Source organism: Anopheles maculipalpis, chromosome X, assembly GCF_943734695.1.
Source record: "Anopheles maculipalpis chromosome X, idAnoMacuDA_375_x, whole genome shotgun sequence".
NCBI classification, from domain to species: Eukaryota; Metazoa; Arthropoda; class Insecta; order Diptera; family Culicidae; genus Anopheles; species Anopheles maculipalpis.
Genome location: NC_064870.1, coordinates 5,999,982 through 6,020,085, shown reverse-complemented (window position 1 = coordinate 6,020,085; position 20,104 = coordinate 5,999,982). Strand labels below are relative to the sequence as shown.

Below are 20,104 nucleotides of genomic sequence, written 5' to 3'. Positions count from 1 at the left end.
GAACTCCGGTGAAGCCATGCGATGGTCGGCCCCGCTATGGAAGTAACGATACAAGATGTCTTCAATCGTTCTCCTTCTTCTTCTTCTTCTTGGCTTTACGACCTACTAGGACACGGCGGCCATCGAAAGGCTTACGAGACTTATTGATACTTCGTAGTAGGATAGTCAGTCCTCACTACGGGGGGACAGGACAGGGACCGGATGGGATTTGAACCCCAGTTCTGCCGTTTGAAGACCGGCGCCGCTGTCATCTGCACCACCGGGCCGCCCCTCAATCGTTCTCACAAGGGTCCTTTTTCGAGTTTTCGCCTATCTGGAGATCCAATCCGATTCGCATCTGTCTAAGGATTGAATCTGCGAATCTTCCTAGTCCCAAAACTGCCAACACAAGTGCATACAAGGTAGCAAAGATTCTACAGGATCAGTGTGTGTGAGTGATCGTTACCGTAACGAAACAGGTAAGATGCATCTTATCTATCAAAAAGCCATTCCACCTAATAGCGTTTGATGTAAACGTACAGCAAACAAATGTATCGCCATTAGCGAAACCAGCCGCAGCAACAACAAAATAAAAACGGAAACGAAAAGGGTGTCATATTGTGATGCAACAAACACTTTACGGGAACTACATTGCAGCACGTTAAAAGCACGTTCCAAAACAACAACAAAAGCAAGACTGTCACCCAGTGCTGACTGACGAACGGGCGGGGCCAGGGCCCATTAGACGAGTTTGGGGATTTCGAAACCCTTCGGGAATCTTCAACACAAAAGACGGTCCCCGTCCCCAGCATCCGCATCCGTGTACGTGAGAATGTTTCATGATTAGTGGGACCGGTCGTTTTTGCTTTAATATGCGTCCTGCACGCGCCTACTGCTTACACTTGATCTTTTCCGGGCTCGTCGCCAAATTGGACGAGAGAGAGAGAGAGAGAGATAGAGACACAGATCCACACGGGACACACACTTTAAACGCCCCGAAGGCTCGCAAGGGGTTTCCCAATTGATCTCGATTGACAATTTGATGTTTATTTTCCTTGCTTCTTTATTCTGCCAACTACTTCCCACTTCGGTGATGAGCTTCTTGCGCCCGCTTGCACCACTCGACGACGGCAAAGCTGTTTTGCTTTGTAATGGAGGCAAAGTACCGTTTTTAGCGTACCCTTTTCCACTGTAACGCAGTATGGGAAAATGGAAAGGAAATGTTGCGCCGTTTCCCAACAGTATACCCAGACATGTGTGTTTGTGTGTGTGTGGCCTCTATACGCTTCTTATCTTTCTTGAAGCACGTGGTTCCAGCAACCGGATGGATGCTGGGGCTACGAACGCAATTAAGAATACGAGCGCACTTCAACGTCTCCGCATGCCAACTTTCGCTTCGCTTCACCAGCTTTTGAGCTTCCCGGTGCCCGGTCCTTTAGCAATTCCTGCCATGAGATGCTTCGGCCCGGCTCACACACATATACCGGCCGTCGTAAGTAATAGGAGTGTTCGCTAATTAAAGCGAAACTAACAGACACCATTCCGAACGTCGGTGTGTGTATATGTTTGTAAAACCGAGTGTGCTTGTAAACTTACCACCGGCAGGGCGGTTTCCACTTTTAGCTCCCGGTTTTTACCATTTTTGCAAGCCATTTTCTACTGCAGGACAGTCGACTTGCAAGACGAAAAAAAAAGAAATGGCAAGAAACTCATTCCCACAACGGTCCAAAATAAGCACGCACATCAGTACCGTGTGTGTGTGTGTGTGTGTGTGTGTGTGTGTGTGTGTGTGTGTGTGTGTGTGTGTGTGTGTGTGTGATTCACACACATAAACAGCACAGCACGGAGGCGGCAATGTGAACGGACATGAAGTACACGGGAGGATACACATTTTTAATTCAAGCCTGATGAATTGTTAATTGCTATAGCCGACCCGAATGGTCCTGTTGTCACTAGAAGACGGCATACGGCTTTGACATAACAGCACACAATTCCGTGCCGCACGTGCGTACCACCGAAAAGCGAATGGTGGCACGTACGGCTGGTTAGATCTGCTCAGCAAAATATGTCGGGTTTCACCTTAGCTCGGGTTGCTTAAATTCGCTTAAGGTAAAGGATCCAGAAATCCATCACGTAGAAAATGGATGAAATGTTCCAAAAAAAAAAAAAGAACATTCAAAAGGGTTCCTCTCTTGCTGTCACCATTTGTCACATAGTTTTATCGGTGGCTTTAATAGGAACGCAACCTAAGATCTTAGTGTTCGCGTATTAGTGTCGAATATCAGGGCGGTTCAAAGCAAGCGCTCCAACAGTAGTCGTCAAATAGCCGACACGTTATGCTCAAACGCTTTACCGCATCTTCTTCAGACACTTGAGCGCTCTAAAATTTTCAAACAAAGCTGTGGCACAGCTTTAACGTGTGACGTGTCGTTACGTCACTCCCACGCACTAGCTCGGTAACGCGCGTCAACTTCAATGACATTTCGCAGACCGTCAGTAAAGGCGCATTCGTTTAATCACGCGTAGCATGTAACGCTACGTCCACGGTGCTTGTGGACACACACACACACACACACACAAACAGAGAGAGAGAGAGTTTTGCGATAGTCACACACACACACACAAAAAACACAACAACAACAAAAAGCAGTGTCAACTTTTTCCGCTCTTTTCCAAGTAATTTCCATCTATTGGGACTAGACACATTGAAGTGGTGGGCACAAAGACCGATCACACTGGTAATGGTGTGTCTTAGTTAGTATTCCTTGCGGCACCATATAGTACCAAACTTACTCGGAAAGCTCGGACTCACGATAAACATAGCATAACGGTCCGAGGACGAGATAAAACGACCTGTCAGGAATTAAAATTGATGAAATGGTACATCGCACAAAGATTGTCATCTTTTGTGTGTGTGTGTGTGTGTGTGTGTGTGTGTGTGTGTGTGTGTGTGTTTGTGTGTGTGTGTGTTTGTGTGTGTGTGGATGGCATTAAACTTTTTTGACCGGAGGCGTCCCTTTTGAGCAGGACGATACGAGCATAATACCTAATTTCGCCATTCCACCGGCAGTGTTGGGACGTATTGGAGCTAATTTTCAGTCACTTCAGTCAATATCTGTGTCTTAAATAGTTTGATGTACGACGCCCAGAGTATGGAATTTCTAGGCTCACGCAATATGGATTTCTACTTACCAATATTGACACCAGTGGACAATAGACCTTGTGTTTGACAACTGAACTGTCAACCGTAGTAGCTCACTTACGGCGTCATACAGAACAGGACGAATCCTCACACAAAAAAACCATTCGTTTTCTTAATATTTCACTAATAAATTGAACTAAATACATAACAGAATGTCTGAAAGCTAAAATATTCCTTTCGTCTGGAACGACTCACAAATGTTCTGCTGTGACCGTATCCAAGAAATCAATTATGTACTAATGGACTCCAACCCCCTGAACCAGGAAGTCAGCAAACCTCTGTTCCGAGAAGTCTAAGCTCTAACTTGGAATAAAATTTTAAACATGACGAACGAATTTGGGCAGCAATGTAAACTCACGAATCCCAGGAGTGTTGGTACAAAAAAAAAATTCTGTTCCACAAATACACCAAAAACTTCATTCCAAAATTAAGACGCCCGTGCGTAAGACGAGTGTTTTAGTGTTCAGACGAATTTAGGCTATCTCTATCAAACAGTCCATTGCTGTACGCTCTCCCAAACCCAATGTCCCGACAAAGCGAGACAGTTGATTTTTGAATAGAGAGTGGAAAAAAGGAATTGGGCCAACGCAAAACCGTGCCACTAGTTATGCTCTGTTCAAACTCCCTTCAGTCAATGTTGTCGCTCATCAATTGCATCAGCGGACGACGTGTGCGCGTGTGTGTATGTGCCTGCTGGGACACTAATATCTATCATTTCTGGCACACCCGATGCATTTGTCGGTTGATGCTCACGAGGGCGTGTGAAGGAACTGCGTATTTCCGAACTGTACAGGATTATGGTGGTGCAATTTGCATATTGGCAGACGGTCGCAGAGCATTCATTAGCAAGTCGCAGCAACACCACAAACCGATGCGCCGGTGACTAGTGATTGTAGTTGCCATGCCTTACGGAGACGGACACCAGGACACCGTTCTAGGCCACATTTTGGAGCAGAGATGAGACTGAGACATGCAAGATGCGGTAATGGTGATGCTGAAAGAAGGGCAGAAAACAATCCAGAGACGTCACAGTCGTCGACCAGCTGACAGAAACCATCATGACACTTTACCATTCTTAATCCGTATCAGTAGTTCAGCGCTGGTATGACAATCGGCAATCAACATTGAAAAACTGTGTAATGGCATTATTCGCCTTAAAGTCATTCCCTTGTCGCTTCCAGCACCAGCACTGCAGGGAACCGCACGCACACACACACATGCATACATACACACAGAGACGAGAAAAAAAAACCGCCACACCGTTCGTTTCGCTTTTCGGTCTAATCGCCCTATCGTACAACGAGGACACGAAGGACTTGACGAGGAAGCAGAAACAGCGGTAGTGTTGCGAGTACGTTTCGCACTGCCTGTCTATCTGTGCTATCGTTTTACCCTCGCAGCGCAGTGTCGTGGGCGCCAAGCTGGAACAAAAACAAGCGCAAAAATCGAACGTTTTCTACAAGCGAGCACGTCAAATTAAATGCAAATGTTTGCCCACTGTCGTGATTGTTTGATGAATGTGTCTTCTTGTGATTTTTTTTTTTGCGCTTTCTTTAGTAGTGTGTGTTTTTGTGTTCAACTTTTATTTCCTATTATTTCGACTCCCACATCGGGGATAAGAACGATGCTCGTGCGACGACCATTTCCGGGTGCAAAAGCCTACCGAAAATCACCGCACAACATCATAAATGTCGTAATGAATGTCATCCCCAGCGCAAAACTGCTGAGGTTATGCTCCCGGCAACGTAAATTGAAACGAGCGCAGATAAACGATCGAGTTTGTTACCGGTTATGGGTTTCTTTGGTTTTTTGCAGGTTTTTCTCCGTTGCAGAATGAATAAACCTGCACGAGGTAGCGCCTAAATGTATGCTTTATGAATTTTTCTTTTCTCTCTCTCTCTCTCTTTTCGCGGATATCTAGTTTGTCCTCTCGAGTAGTATTGACAGATGCGGGACTCGAAACATTCAAAGATTCAATCCCAAGGAAGATTCGAATCGGATTGGATCCTAATTGTCAGATTCCATTAGGACTCGTTCCAATTGGGATTCTATCTCATTCGATACGATATGGATTCGAGAAGGATCTCCCACCCATTGCTACTCCCTGTGAATATGATCTAGTAGCTAAAGGCATCATATCAACCGTTAGCCAATCGTAAATGTTAATTTAAATCTCAAATTGAACCATTTTTTACCACTTGAAAAAATAATGTGTAATTTTGACGGCATGTACTGCTTTTCGCATACATTTAGGCGTTTTGGAATAGTATCGAAAAAAAAATTCCTGGGTGGAGGGGGGTGGAGTAGTGAAGCTTCTGAAGTCCTTTGCCGATTAGGATTCGGCCCGATTTGGAGTGTAGTCGATTACTGAGATTCAAATCCCAATTAGCATTTGAATTAAGTAATTCAAATCTCGATTGGGATTCGATTTGCCAGCACTACTCCCGAGGACGTCCTCTAACGCAAGTGTTTGCCTAACTTTAGACGAACACATCGAAACGAAAACTAAAAAAAAAAAATTGGTTTAAAACATGGCCACACTCAATCAATCAAATCACAAACTTTCTGCTGCCAATGTTTGCTATAATTTCACCATCGTTTCACCGCTTGAATCGTGATGCCTAAAAGAAATAGCTCAAAGTTTAACACGCTTCTACGCTTTACAAACGAGCTGTCATGGTTTTAATTTTACTTGTGTGAGCAACTTGAAAGACTTTACAGTAACTTCAACCAAAATTTGATTTGGCAGAAGTTTTGTGCGCACGGCCGTTGCCATAAAGATAATTGCGTCCCTCATAAGTAATTCATCGCTTGACAAAACTGGTGCGAAAACGCATGAAGCAGATGGCTTTTGTTCATTCGTCGGTCGCTGCTCCGTGTCAAAAGTTCAACAACAAATCAATCGCGTAACGCACCTACCTTTCGGGCCAGCTTGAGCGAGCCGTCGATGCGCTGCTTGTACTTACGAAGGTTTGTTAAAAGCGACAGCAGAGGAAGAGTGTTGGATCCTACCGACCAGCCTACCAGTCAGAGTATACGCCATTATACACTTACCTACGTGATGGAAAACGCCAGAAAAAAAAACGACATGAAAAAGAGAAAGAAAAGAACGAACAATAAAAATATTAAATTCAATCGTTATTGCACAAAATGGGAGAAGAAACAAAGAGAGCAACGATAATAGTAAAACAAAAATAACGAATGTGGTGTGAATATTTTATAACTCTCGCACAATCTCTCGCTCACTCCCTTTCGATCTCTCGGTCTCTTTCATTCACATATACAGGACACACATACGCACAAACACACAGGCAATTACGTTCGCTTTGTCACATGGTTTGATCACGATTGTGTTTGCTCTTTGTGTTCTTTTTGACGTATCGCAGATGAAGCGCGGCCCACACAGTGACGGACAAACACGCACACGCCTCCACCCAGTTCACGCAAAATAATTCAACTTTTCCAAGTTGTGGTTGTGTGTTTTTTTTTTTGTGTCGATGGAGCACCAAACCAAACAAAGAAATAGCACAGGCACAGTAAAAAATTCTCCAAGAAGGAAACTCATAATAATTCAGGTGAATAAAAAAGAAGAGAAAACTGCCGACCCTAACCGGGAAATGGGAAGAAATCAAGAACACGGAAGAAAAGTGTGAAGAATATTAGTATTTACAATAGCACACACACACGCGCGCACGTTCCCTTAGTGTGATATGAATGTGCACGCAATACTCGGGAAAAGTAGGAGTAAAAACCATAAAGGAATGGTTGGTTTTGGTTGGAAAAACAAGTTAAAGGCCTTGTGTGGAGTTGTTCCGGGGTGTTCCGCACTAATGGGGTTCCGCGCAAAGTACACGTAATCCGTGCCCAATTAACGGCTAATGAGCGTAAGGGGAAGGCTGCTAGGCCGAAGCGTGGCGGGAAATGGAAATCAAACCCCAAAAGGTATGGCTGCAACCGGCCGGCAACCGGAAGCGTCCGGGACTACCGAGATTCCTAACACGGTTCCTTGGTAAACAGTAGGGGTAAAATCTCTGTACTCTTTGTGTGCGCACGTGCATGCGTGTGCGTGTGTGTGAATAGAGTGAAACAATGTTTTAAAGGAAAACGATACCGTAACAAATGGGGTTATGTTTGTTGAGCATGTTTGGTGGGTTTGGCCGAACTCTTTGTCTATTAATGAAAAAATTTGAATAAAATTTCCTCCAGCTAGCTTTAAACAAGGAAAAACATTACTCCCCCCCCCCCCCCCCCCCCCCTCTTTCTCGCTCGCGCAATATCTCCATTTGCAAAGTCAATCAGTTTCATTCCGCCATTTTGTTCCAATCAATTTTTTTCTCTTCACAGCACGGAAATGACCGCGGCGTGACGTGAGAGTGTGCGGCGAGAGTCTAGAACAAAGCAGGCAAACGAAAAACACGGATCGAAAAAAAAAACAAACGACAAACGAGGAAGAAACACAAACACAAAACAGCAACATTTGTGAGATTCGGTTGTAGCAGTTTACCCTCTAGCACCCGGTACAAGATGGCCGCCCGTTGCACCACCGGAGCTGGAAACAACGGCACTGTTCGCACTGCCGGAGGGTCCCGCTAGGGCGAGTGCTTTGTAGCGCGCCTGTTGCTCGGTGGGCAGCACAATGTCAACCGAACGTGACCGAACGGCGCCACTGCTCGGTACGGCCAACAGATTTAGGCAGGCACCGTCCGGTGGTGGCTGGAGCTCTTCCGTCTTCGCGCCGGTCACCTTGGTGAAGCAGGAGTCAACCGATGCGGCCCGGTCGCGCTTCAGATCCGGCACCTGCAGATAGATGTCCCGCACGAAGTCACCCGGCTGCGAGGGTGCGACCGAGATGGTGGCGGACGGAGGTGGCGATTCGAGCGGTATACCGACCGCTTCGATGTGGTGCGGTGGCGGAAACCGTGGCGGTCTGGCGGCGGTGGCGTAGGCAGCGAGTGGCGGGGGAGATGACGACGACGCCGCCGCCGAGGGCATGATGGGACCCATCGAGGCGGCTCGGCCACGCTGCGGAGGCCGCTGTTCGGGCGGCTGATTGTCTAGTGCATCCGCACCGGTTAGTATGTCCGGGACGGGGCGAATAGTGCGGGTGGCGGGCGGTGACGTTGGCCGGCTATCGGACGCGTTGGAAACGTTCTCGAGCGAGCTGCCGGTCGGTTCAACGATGATTGCTTCCTGGCGCGAGATGGAACGCCGCCGGGTACGGTTCGCCGACGGTGACGCTTCTACCGCATCGCCGATCGCTTCCGGTTGAGATTCGGACATTACCATTGCCGGACCTATGGGAGATCGTGGCTCGAGCTCAAGTACCGCGGACCTGGAATCTCCACCCGCTCCAACAGTGGCATCTTCATCGGGCAACATCAGTGCGATCTCTCCAAAACCAGTTGCTTCCAGCGAGCTGCTGCCGTGACTGTAGTCAACGCACTGCACATCCTCGTCCGGTTTCGTTGGCGAGAGCGTCAACGTGATGCGGCAGGGCGAGGCAACGGGCGGTGGTGAAAGTAATGCGACCGTACCACTACTACTAGCACCCTCACAGTCGGCGCGAGGCCTTCGGCGGGGTGATACGCGCTGGAAGAGCGTGGCATAGTCATAGGCGGGTGTTTCAAGTCCGAATGTCGTTTCCTTTTTCTGCTCCTTCCCTCGCCGGCGACGGTCGGACTCGTTCTCACTGTTGTTGTCCTCATTGTTGTCCTCCACCTCGTAACCGTAGTCGTCATCATCGTCGTCATCGTCGTCGTCGTAGTCGTAGTCATAATCGTAGTAGCCTTCGCTGAAGTTGCCCCGGCCATCCTCGCTACCACTAGCAACAGCAACACCAGTCCCACTCGGACCGGCGAGCCTGACCGCCGCCACTCGGTTCACGCTCACGGTCTCCTCCAACTGCTCCTCTCGCAAACCACTAGCACCAGCCACCGCTTCACCTTCATTATTGCCGCCACCATCCGCATCTTCGCCGTCATCGTCGTCATCGCCGGAGGAGCACGAGCTAGACGTGTAATCGAAGTACGCCTGATACTCTTCGCTGTCGTAGTAGAGCCGCTGCTCCACACCGATTAACCGTCGGTACTCCTCCAGATACAGGCAGTGTATACAGGGTGGAGGCGTCTTCGAGCTAGACTTGCGACGCTGGAACCGTTTCGGCACGTCGAGAAAGGCGGCCGCGACTGCGCTACCCTCGTCCGATGCCGAACCGGCCAGATCGAAGCTGCGCGAACGCTGCCCGGGCGTCGTTTGCGGTACCTGTAGCAGCAAGCTCCCAACGCCCGACGATACGCCGGATGACTCGTCTACGGATGGTGCTGCTGCCGCCGACAACGATCGCTGCTGGTTCGAGCGCTGCGCTTCCAGCTGTATTTCGTCGAACGATGCTGAGCGTACCTGTGGAACACAAAGCAGCACAAACAACGTCAGCGTTAAGCAACCGGCACCAGTTTCATGTCGCTCACTTACCTGCTTCGGCACCTCAAGACTGCTTTGGGTTTTCATTTCCGCGCCCGTAGGCGTCCGGGATCTGGTGAAGGTGTTGCGCAAGCGATGCATCGCGTGGCCGAGGGCTGATGCTGCACTACACTACACTGTTGCTGGCTTCCGCTACTGCTGCTGCTGGTTGACCCGTGCTGGTGAGGCAACCGGTGGCGACGAGGCTACGATGTCCTCCAGCGATATTTCTCTCTGCCCATCGCCGAACTAGACACCGTTCCTGCTGGATGGATGTCTGTTGGCGCGCTGCTGCTACTAAAATTGTTTCTTGCTGCACGCGCAGAAGAGAATAGACACATCAGACACCGATTTGCCGATTCATTCGCCACTTACGAAGCTGCCTAATGTCGAGCCCAAACGGGTATGCAATTCGCTTGACAAAATATCCTTACACAAGGCCTTGTTATCAACATATTAAGCAGCGTTGGTAACTGGCGCGTACAGCTGCATTAATATGCTGGTAACTGCGTGGTTCTGGTACTGTCTTTTTCTATTCTGCTTTGTTATTGATATTGAAATTGTTAGGATAACACGCAGTAAAAAAAAAATCAAAGGAGGACGAAGAAAATTATCAGAACTTTCTAGCCTGCTCAGAACATACTTAAGGAGATCTTCATGTGTGCATGACACTATTTGGCCATTATTTCTTCCTCTTATTATTGACTTGTTGGAGTGTTGAAGCAATCGCACTCAAATCCTAGCGACAACAGTCAAACGTTGTTACTGTCACCTTGTACAGCACTGTACAAAGAATTTAATTTCTATTCTCAAACTAACATTCATTGACATTGATCTATTGTCGACACGCTCGTATCGACAAAATGTCTATTCTTTTTTGCCTCTTTTGAGCCTACTATTGGATAGAATCTGTGAATCAGGGGCTTTTTTGGAACTCTCTCCGAGGTTCTGTTTAAATTTTTATTGCTTACCCAAGCAGAGCACCCCGGCAACACAACAGAGAAAGCGTTTAGGAGTCTCCATCGTGCGAAAGAAAAACTGGCAATACTAAAAATGCGATACTTTCCGTAGATACGTCTCAGTCCCGCATGAAACCAACATCTGCCTGGCAGCTGCATCTCAAGGGAAATTGGGGGCAAAATCCACCGGGGAGCAATATTGTTTCATTCTTCGTTGCGATGCTCGGTGAAGTGAAATTGACGGCGATGTGTGCATGGTTTCTGCCGTGCGGTACAATCTAGCGAAAGTGTGGTGAGCTCAAAAGTGTTGGCCAACAGTCGTCAACGAATAAATGGTGCCTACCGGTTCTTATTATCGCACACATCACAAACATAATGCCAAAACCCGATGCTAAGCACGTGGAAAGTCACGGTCTGATCAGGGGTGAACCCTAGTACGTCTATTCGAGACACTCGGTAGAACTCGGTGGGAATATATGAATGTATGTGTGTGTGTGTGTGTGTCTGTACGGTCGCTTTTAGAACAACGGATAATAAATTGCAACGCAATGTCATCTACCACTCTAACCGAAGATTGCTGAAAGAAATGGGTGACTGACGGAGGGATGCTGAGTGATTACATCCGATGCCGTCGCGGTACAACTTTTTCCCATCAACCAATTTTATCCACCACCTACATGGCTCGTGTATATGTATGTGTGTATTTCCAGCTATACCACACCATGTACAGCATCTTCAATCCATCGCCTATCTTGCTGACACGACAACATAAAGCACGGGACAGGATTTATAAATGGCTTCCGACATCGGGCTGCCGAAATTGCAACATAACATCGTACGAATAACCGGAAAAAGAGATTATTGCATGTGATTCATTTTCGGAACTGGGGATTGACAACACGTTTGGGATGAGCAGGTAAGGAAGCCTCCGAAATGACGGCTGCTGTACGTTTCTACCTCTGAGGAGATTTTCCAAGATGTACAAAAAATAAAAAGTAAAGCTAAAATAAAGCTCGTCCATGTTAAATGCCGATGATTGGATGCCGACTGTGGCAAATGACTCAGTAACGGGAGGGGTTTCCGTTTAGGAAACGGGAGGAAACGGGTTAGAGCTCTATGCGTAGCATGCAGGACTCAAATAAGCAGCCTAAGGTATCCAACCAGTAGACGAGATTTGCCTCCGGTTAGTTTACTTTCAAGAGTCTATATCTCATTACCGTACCCTATCACTATCGCTCAGTCATTCAACTGTTGATGAAAATTTGTAAAACAGCCAAAGTAAGAGACCTACTGTAAGCTATTACGTCCAACTTCTTCAACGTTGATGGACCGCTATGAATCAACAACCCAAACATGGAACTAGAATTATAACCTGCGGATATTATGGATCAGAAAAAACGGTAACGTTTTATTGCATACGGAACTCTAGCGAACCAAGAAATATGAACGTTTTGATCGACCGAATTGCTAGGTCGAATGTGGTTTTGTGGTTTGATGAAGCACTCGGCAAACATCGTCTGCAGCACAGTGTAACGATATCTGCATAAGAAGATTATTCCTGCATCGGAAGCTGTCAACTAACACTAAAACTAAGTAACCAGATCTAATGCGAATGTGTGACGTGAAGAACTTGCATACCAGGGCAGGATATAACAAACAAAAAAAAACACACAAAATCTGCCAACCTTGCACAGGTACTTGAAGATTGCATGTCTGCTAGTTACGCACCGTTCGCTAGAGCTTCGCCAGCAGTGTGCAACGTCGGCACACAAAGACTGTGCGACAACTTCACCGGAAAACCGTCCACTCAGCGCTAGCAGTATTTGATGGCATGTTTACTCACCCGGAAGCCCGGAATGCTACCGGCACGGAGCAAAACTGGCAAGCATTTGCGGAAGTGGGCTACGATTAAGCCCAAGATTTGCTGCCTTTAATACACCTTTTTACGAGGGGCAAAGTGCTCGCTAGAGGATTTGCTCTTCCAGACACACGCACATACACACACACACAGACACACACACACACACACATCTCGATGAACGGCGAGTGAGCAACTTCCTACCAGTAAAACCCCAAATGGAGGAAATGGATTCACGGTCGTAATCGTAGGGAACGATCGAGAACAAAAACGCACACAACACTGGTGCCCGTGCGCTCACCGCCAAACGAAGCGGTTGGTCAGCGTTTATAGTGTCCAAGTCAAGTCAACCGAGAACATTCCCCCCCCCCCCCCCCTCTGGTTCCGGCCCCCGGTCTTAATGGCATCATTTGCGGATAACTGTCTGGGCGTCCGTACCGGCCAGCTGAGCCGATTTGCTTCCAGCCCGTCGTACTTTCGCGCCCGTCAGTTTAGGCACACTGCCAAACACTGTGTCCCCGCTATTCCCTCGGACGGCTCACGAAGGGATGGCCAAGCAAAGTGATGGAGTTGTAGATAATGCCACGTGCTGCGAACTAGCTCGACGGAAATGAAAATAATGCAACAAGTGGGAGCTGGGCCAGAACGTGAAGGTGAAGGAAAAGTGGTGCACCTGTGTGTTTTGCATTTTAAATCTTGTTTGTTTCAAATGAGCTCCGGAAAATGGTAAAGACAAAGATTTAATTTAAGGGGATTATGGGCGCACGGTCTGTAATTAAAAGTGTACCAATCAGGTTGCGTTGCATTCTGTTAGGCGTTGCGTTAAGCAATGCAAAGGTATTTTAAAATGGAAGCAGGTAAACTCGTATTGATTTTGCTTCCAAGCGTCACTGGTTGACAAACTTTACTTCAAAGTCAGATCGCGTTTTGCCACTAACGGGCTCGATGATGATGGACTGATATTCTCGAAAGTTTTGCCGGCTTCTGTCAAACAGTAAGCAGTAATACAATAAGCAGTTCAACCGCAATTTTAGCCTCGAAACATTCAAACTCATATAAGATATCTGATTTCAATCATGAAGGACCTCTTAGGGGGATAACATAGACTACAGAACCGAGGGAATAACAACTATACAACAATGTATATTCTGAGCATTCGTTTCCTTAAACGGATAGAATAGCTATTGACTGACACATATATTACCCAGCTCCACAAAGAGATTTGCATTACATGTGCTACAACCGTATGGCCTGTACCCGGTTTTGGACTGTCGTGGTCGGGGGTCCACCAATCCAATACTCCGGCCATCCTGGCAGACTTCATCTCAATTCGATGTGGACGGTCTAAAAGGACTTTACAGGTTGGGTCGTCCGGTGTCATTCTCATAACATCACCAGCCCATCGGAGCCTGCCAATTCTAATTGGCAGGTACAGCTCGTAGAGCTCATCATTGAAGCGTCTTCTCGATCATTCTCACACACATATGGGTCCAAATATCCTACCGAACATCCTCTTCCTCTCGTACGCAGCCAAGAAGGTTTCGTCACTTTTGGGAAAATTCTATATCTCACAGACAAATTCTATATATTTAATGCGTGGTTAATCTCCCTCTCAAGGTTCAGTGCCCTCTTGCTCGAACCTTTGGTAAACTTCTGGTTCATAGTAAAACCTCAATCCTTTAGTGACATCACCGTTTGCCAGGATCTGGATTTGACTTATAGAAGTCATTCTTACTGTCGATTGACGTATAGAAGTCGTTGTGTAAGCCTGGATTGCAAATGAGCTTGTTGATTGCAAATGAGCCTGTGGTAATGGCTGCTCCCTCCAACGGAATGCATTATTTCAGGGAAATTCAATTGTCAACACCATAAACTTTCGCAAGCACATTTAGTATGAAATGGTCGGCCGTAGGAATTAGTGCCGTGCATACGTTTCTAGGAAATCCGTGCAGCACTCGTAACAGCGAACCGTGAAGCTGACGCCGTACGTTTCAAATTCAAATCAAAATTAGTGGAAATGGGTGCAAATGCACAGGATCAGTAAAATTTGTACCGTACCGTTAATCACACCAGCTGTGGTTTGACTGATGCTTCCCATTGGTTCTCGCGAATCAATCCATTCGACTGCTGCCCACAGATTCCAACAGAAGCCAGAGCAGTTAAAACATATCAGAACTATATGAAGCTTTGCAGCCAGAACTGAGGCGAAAGCATCGCAACAGTATTTACTGGATATACTCTAATGAACGAAACAAATTATGTAGAATGTGGGCAAATTCCAAAATTATTCCAAACATGTTAAAGATTGATAAATCAAGTGAATATCACCAAAACGTTCATACGTTAAACAAAAACGGTAAAGGACTCGAGAAACCCATTTGGCGGCATGTGGTGCGCTTTGTATACATTTAGGCGCTTTTTGCATAGGTATGAACAATTTTCGCCAGGAAGGGGGGGGGGGGGCGGGGCTTTGCGAGTCCTTTACCCGAAATTTATATGAACGCCGAAATGTATGCAATAGTAAATACAGCATCTCGTACCACACAATTAACGTCTATTAATAATCCAGGTACATTAATAAGTAGTTATAATTCAATACGTAGATAAAATTTTATACCATTGATCCTTGTTCCGTAAAAAAATAAACGACAAAACTGTTTATTCCAAAAATTCCAATAAAGCGCTTTAATTATGCAATACTGAGAACAAACAGTTTGACAACCATTAACCTATGCACTCTCGGGTAATGCATGGTAAGGGCATGATATCTGGCGTTGCAGTTCGCTGCACACCGGTACGATTCCTTCGGGGCAATTACGAAAGGAAGCAGCAAAAATCCGCAACTGAATCGGGAAAGAAGAAAGTCCATATTCATTTCTCGGTCCAACCCATCCATCGTGCTAGCAAATACGCCTGGTCTCGATGAGGGCAGCCCAGCTACCCATTTTGCTCCGAGCATTGCGCTCTGACGGTTAGGATTGAAAACGATTTTTAAGACTTTTTTTCTCTTCTGCCTTCGCCGGGCCAGAATGTATGCCTAGCTCTTCGGGCAACAGAGAAAAGAAGCTTATTGCAAAACATCAAAGCACTATCCCAACTGCCCAACGCACGCCACTGTAAGCGGGGATCGACTCAAAGCGATTGAATTTTGTGAAACGATGACAAAGGCTTAGACAGGACCGTAGCTGGATTTTTAACACATTTGCAGCGGGCAGCATTCGATCGGGTTCGCCTGGCAGGTATGCAACGCGCAAACACGGCAACGACAGTTTTGCTGTTCAGCATTCGCTTTGCGGGCCCTTACCGTCCGATGCTTTCGTCAAACTAACTGACTGACGGAACCGGTGCTCCAGCTCAGGACGCGCCACAAGGCCAACCCCTTTTTTTGAAGGATGTCAATTACACGGAAAAAATCTCCTGCGCCAACAAACAAACAAAAAGGCCTTGCAACGGGTACGCATATTTCTTCTACATCTTTTTTTTTTTTTTTGTGTGGGGAAAACGGATTCCCCCTCCGGGGCGGGGTTCGATCAAAAGGATTCAGCTAGCTAGTACAGTTGCGCCCGAAAGCTAGGCAAAAATTTGCACATAACAAAGCAAAGTGGTCCGAAGTAGCAGTCGAACACACACACACACACACACACACACACACACACACACACACACACACACACACACACACACACACACACACACACACACACACACACACACACGAGAGATAGGGAAAACAAGCTGGAAATGAGTAACAGCTTACATCTCCTATCCAAAAGCACCTCGAGCAAACTGCAACAGGTTCACGTGAACAGATCCACGTACACACAAGCACACATACTTTCATCTCGATATGAGCAATTAATTGCTGGATGCAATTGCTGGATGCTGGATGTGTGCACACACACACACACGAGAGACGGGGAAAACAACCTGGAAATGAGTAACAGCTTACATCTCCTATCCAAAAGCACCTCGAGCAAACTGCAACAGGTTCACGTGAACAGATCCACGTACACACAAGCACACATACTTTCATCTCGATATGAGCAATTAATTGCTGGATGCAATTTAGTTGACGTGCTCGGGTGAGGCGAATTGAATTTGGCACAACAGACTAAATAGGCAACCTGACAGTTAATGGGTCGCATTTACTTTTTCCTTGGAGGCATGTTGAGTGACAGTTTTGAACATCAGCAGTAACGCCAAACAAAGCATAAGTTTATACATTTACAGGTAAGCTACATTGAATGTTAAACCATCAAAAACAATCTCACGAAGCTTAAATTGTTTGGTAAAACGTCAAGGTCAAAGTATGTTTTTCTCTTTTGCAAAATTAATACAAAAATCCGATCTGTTTACAAAACAGTGCACAAACAACACCAATTCATCATTATTTTTATCAAAACAAATATAATCTCCGCATTCGACCCGATATCGGCTCCAGGGAAAAGTTTGTGTAGCAATGTTTTTTGTTTTGTTTAATTTACCGATCGAAATCCCATCAAACCAGATTGTCACAACAAAATCAAAGATTGCGTCCGGTTAATAAAAATGTAAATGTTGAAAATGAAAACTGTAAACAAGTTTGCCTACCTACCAGGGGCAACGAGCGAAACCACTTGCATCCCCAACCGGTTAACAGCGAACGGTTTGTAATAGCACCAACGCTTTTGCTGACAGATGTGTAATATTAGCTGCAAACAAATGCCTTTCTACATTGCAAAGTGGTAATTTTACATAATTATTTCACTATTTTCTGTACGAAATATTCGATCGCTCCCACCCGGATCAAATTTTGCTGTAATGGACGGCAATAATCCAATAACATCAAACGCACACACCGAAGCAAGTGAATTGAGACACGCCAACGGTCACAACGGCTAAGCCGATGAAATTTGAATCATGTACCATTTAGTCGCCCCATTACCAAAGCGACCCTAACTCCGCATCACTTTTTCTGCTCGCTTTATTTGATCCTCCCCCATATTGCGAATCGCTCGAGAACGCCTGCACTAACCACCGGTGTGTTCCGCGGGGCAGGTTTCACTGCCTATAACATGCCGAAACAAACCGAACGCGGTAGGGACGAATGTACGCAATGGCGCCTTCCTGCTCGCTGCTGCAGGGACACCCGATTGCCCAGTGGACAGATGAACCGCAACCGAATATGATTAATGGAAGCCAATTAAAACTTTCGTTCATGGCGACCGGGTGATAGTGAACGGTGCTCGGCAATGTAGCCGCAGCCCTGCACAAGATAGGGTGAGCAGTGTCATTAAAAGCGTTCTTCAAGCATTCAATGCTTCTTCGTCGGGTTGTTTGTTTCTTGTGGTAAGTAGTGTTTTCTTTATTTTGTTTACGGTTGATCTAGCTAAGTAAGTGCAATGGAGTAGAAGCACTAAAGTATTCCTAATTAATAAGAATATTTGCTAAAAGACTCGAGAATCGGAGAATTGTTCCTGGTGGAAGGTCTTCTCGAGACTTTTACCGAATATTGGTATCTTTTATTCTTGTTTCTCCTTTTCTCAAGTGACGTAAACGCAGAAGCGTTAAGCGTCGTTACACAACGCTTCAGTCAGTGAATTTTAGCTCTCTATCTGTCAGATTAGGACACATAAAAAGAAATACTTTAACAAGCGATAAAAGTAATAAATGAAAAAACCACGTCAAAACTAGTCTTCACGTTAAAATATAATTTAAATTAGGTTCTTTTTTTGTGTGTGCTTTAACCACATAACTTACTGCCTACCCTACATTCAACTGGTGTTGATTTGAATAACGAAATGTAAGCCTTTTTATTAGAGCTTTAAATGAATAAAACATTATTCCCAATCCTACCCCCCTCCCTCGTACACCCCCCCCCCCCCCCGCCCCACCCCACGCAACGGTTTGGGTTCAAACATTGACAATTGATTCTTTTGAAGTTACACTGGTTCTGCATTGATGCTCTAAATGTATTGTATTGTTTGATGTAAAATAAAACCCAACAGCTCGTATCGCTTGTCTGTTAAACAATGTGCCACCCTTGTGTCACATACACACATAAATAAAAGCCATTTCCATCGTTGATCATTGTGTGGATGGATTAAGGGGTTTCGTAATACGCATTGCATATATTTAGGCAATTACGCTGTAAATTGATATAAGCTAAGCATCCTTTCAGTAATCAGAAAATCGTTAAGCTCATTCTATGTTACAAATATTATTCTCTCATTTCAAAAACGGGCAGGAAATCGAGATTATTTACCACCTCATCTATTTCTACGCTCCTACATTGCCGGCTCGCCATGAAACCGATTTCACGCGTAGTATGATTTTTAATTAATTTAAAAATTCAACCGATACCACTTTTCACCCGAAAGCGCGTTAGAATACAGAGGATTTCGACCTTCGAAATACACACACACACACACATCCAGGGCCATAACACCCTGCCCAGGGTGAAGTGAAGTTAAAATATAATTTTAATAAAATTAGTATCGTCTACGTTGGAAGCCGTTTTATTCACCCGGAACGATCTCCCGGGGCTGGTAGCACGGAACGCATCAATGCATTAATCATCCAAACGAACTGGATGGAGCGCGCGCCTGTACGTATGCGTTCGGTGGGAAATTGAATAAAAATCGGTGTATCCGATGCAGCGAATGCAAAAATCATAAAACGGATACACAAAATGCGCTAAATTATTGCTGCCCCGAGCCAAACCACACCCAATTAAGCAGTTAGGTTAACCACGGTTAACCGTGCCATTTTTTGGTGTACGATTTTTATGACACATTTCATCAAATCAATACAGCCCGATGCACAACGCTTTATGATAGCCGTTGATAGTCAACACTTCCGTGACACTTCGATTCGATGAATTTAATAGCAGCAATAATAAAGCGCACAAAACGATAATCGTAACAATCCGTCCTTCCGTGGCTTGCATCACGCTCGTATCAGCGCGCCCAACTCAAAACAAAGCTCTCCAACCGAAGGCACGACGCTCGGCAAACACTTGCAAAGAGCGGATTTAATTTAAAAGGCAGAGTAATTAAAACGGCGTTAGCTTCATCGCTGCCTTCCTCGCCGAGGCTTAGGCTTACGAGTGCCCGAGACAGTGTACCGTTTGGCGACCGGACCCGGGTATCGATGGTAGTGGTTGTATTGTGATTGCAGCTGGGCGAGCAATCTGGTGCAGCTTGCAGGACTGCTTAAGAAGAAAGTGATGCGAAAGGTCAAGTAGCAGTGTGCAGTGCTTTTGATTCAATATGTTTCATATTACCAATTCCATCGTACTGCGAAGCGTTTGTGTAATGCGTGTAGTATATCTTTTGGGCGCAAGTGTTTTATCTCCCTCTCTATATCTGCTCTGCTTATGATCATTTGTGCTCTGTTTACTAGTTTATTACTATTTGATAAAGAGATCTTATTGCATAGCGTATGGTTAAATATGTTTCGATAAATTGAAAGGAAAAGACTCGAAAAGGCCCCTCGTAAAATAATTTGAGTGATGCCAACTCGGTAAAAGACTCGAGCATCAGAATAAGACCTTCACGCGTCTTTTACCAAACTTGTTTACTACTATATTTCCTTGTCATTACTAGGTTATCGTAATCATGCACTGACCCTACCAAGAAACCTCGAAAAACAATTTGTTTTTAGTTT

The 20,104-nt window shown here is 45.8% G+C and overlaps 2 protein-coding genes across 2 annotated transcripts in view; both read right to left on the bottom strand.

Moving 5' to 3' along the window:
* LOC126564469 (eye-specific diacylglycerol kinase) overlaps positions 1 to 9,783 on the bottom strand; it is a 38,806-nt gene extending 29,023 nt beyond the window's left edge. Inside the window, exons 1-3 of the mRNA XM_050221566.1 lie at positions 9,653 to 9,783; positions 7,686 to 9,580; positions 7,544 to 7,569 (exon numbers count right to left, since the gene is read on the bottom strand). Coding sequence (XP_050077523.1) covers positions 7,544 to 7,569; positions 7,686 to 9,580; positions 9,653 to 9,742 — 2,011 coding nt within the window. The 5' untranslated portion in view covers positions 9,743 to 9,783. The remainder of the gene's footprint in view (positions 1 to 7,543; positions 7,570 to 7,685; positions 9,581 to 9,652) is intronic.
* Positions 1 to 20,104, bottom strand: part of LOC126559078 (protein MAK16 homolog A) — a 96,882-nt gene that overhangs the window by 2,099 nt on the left and 74,679 nt on the right. The gene's annotated exons all lie outside the window — the stretch shown is intronic.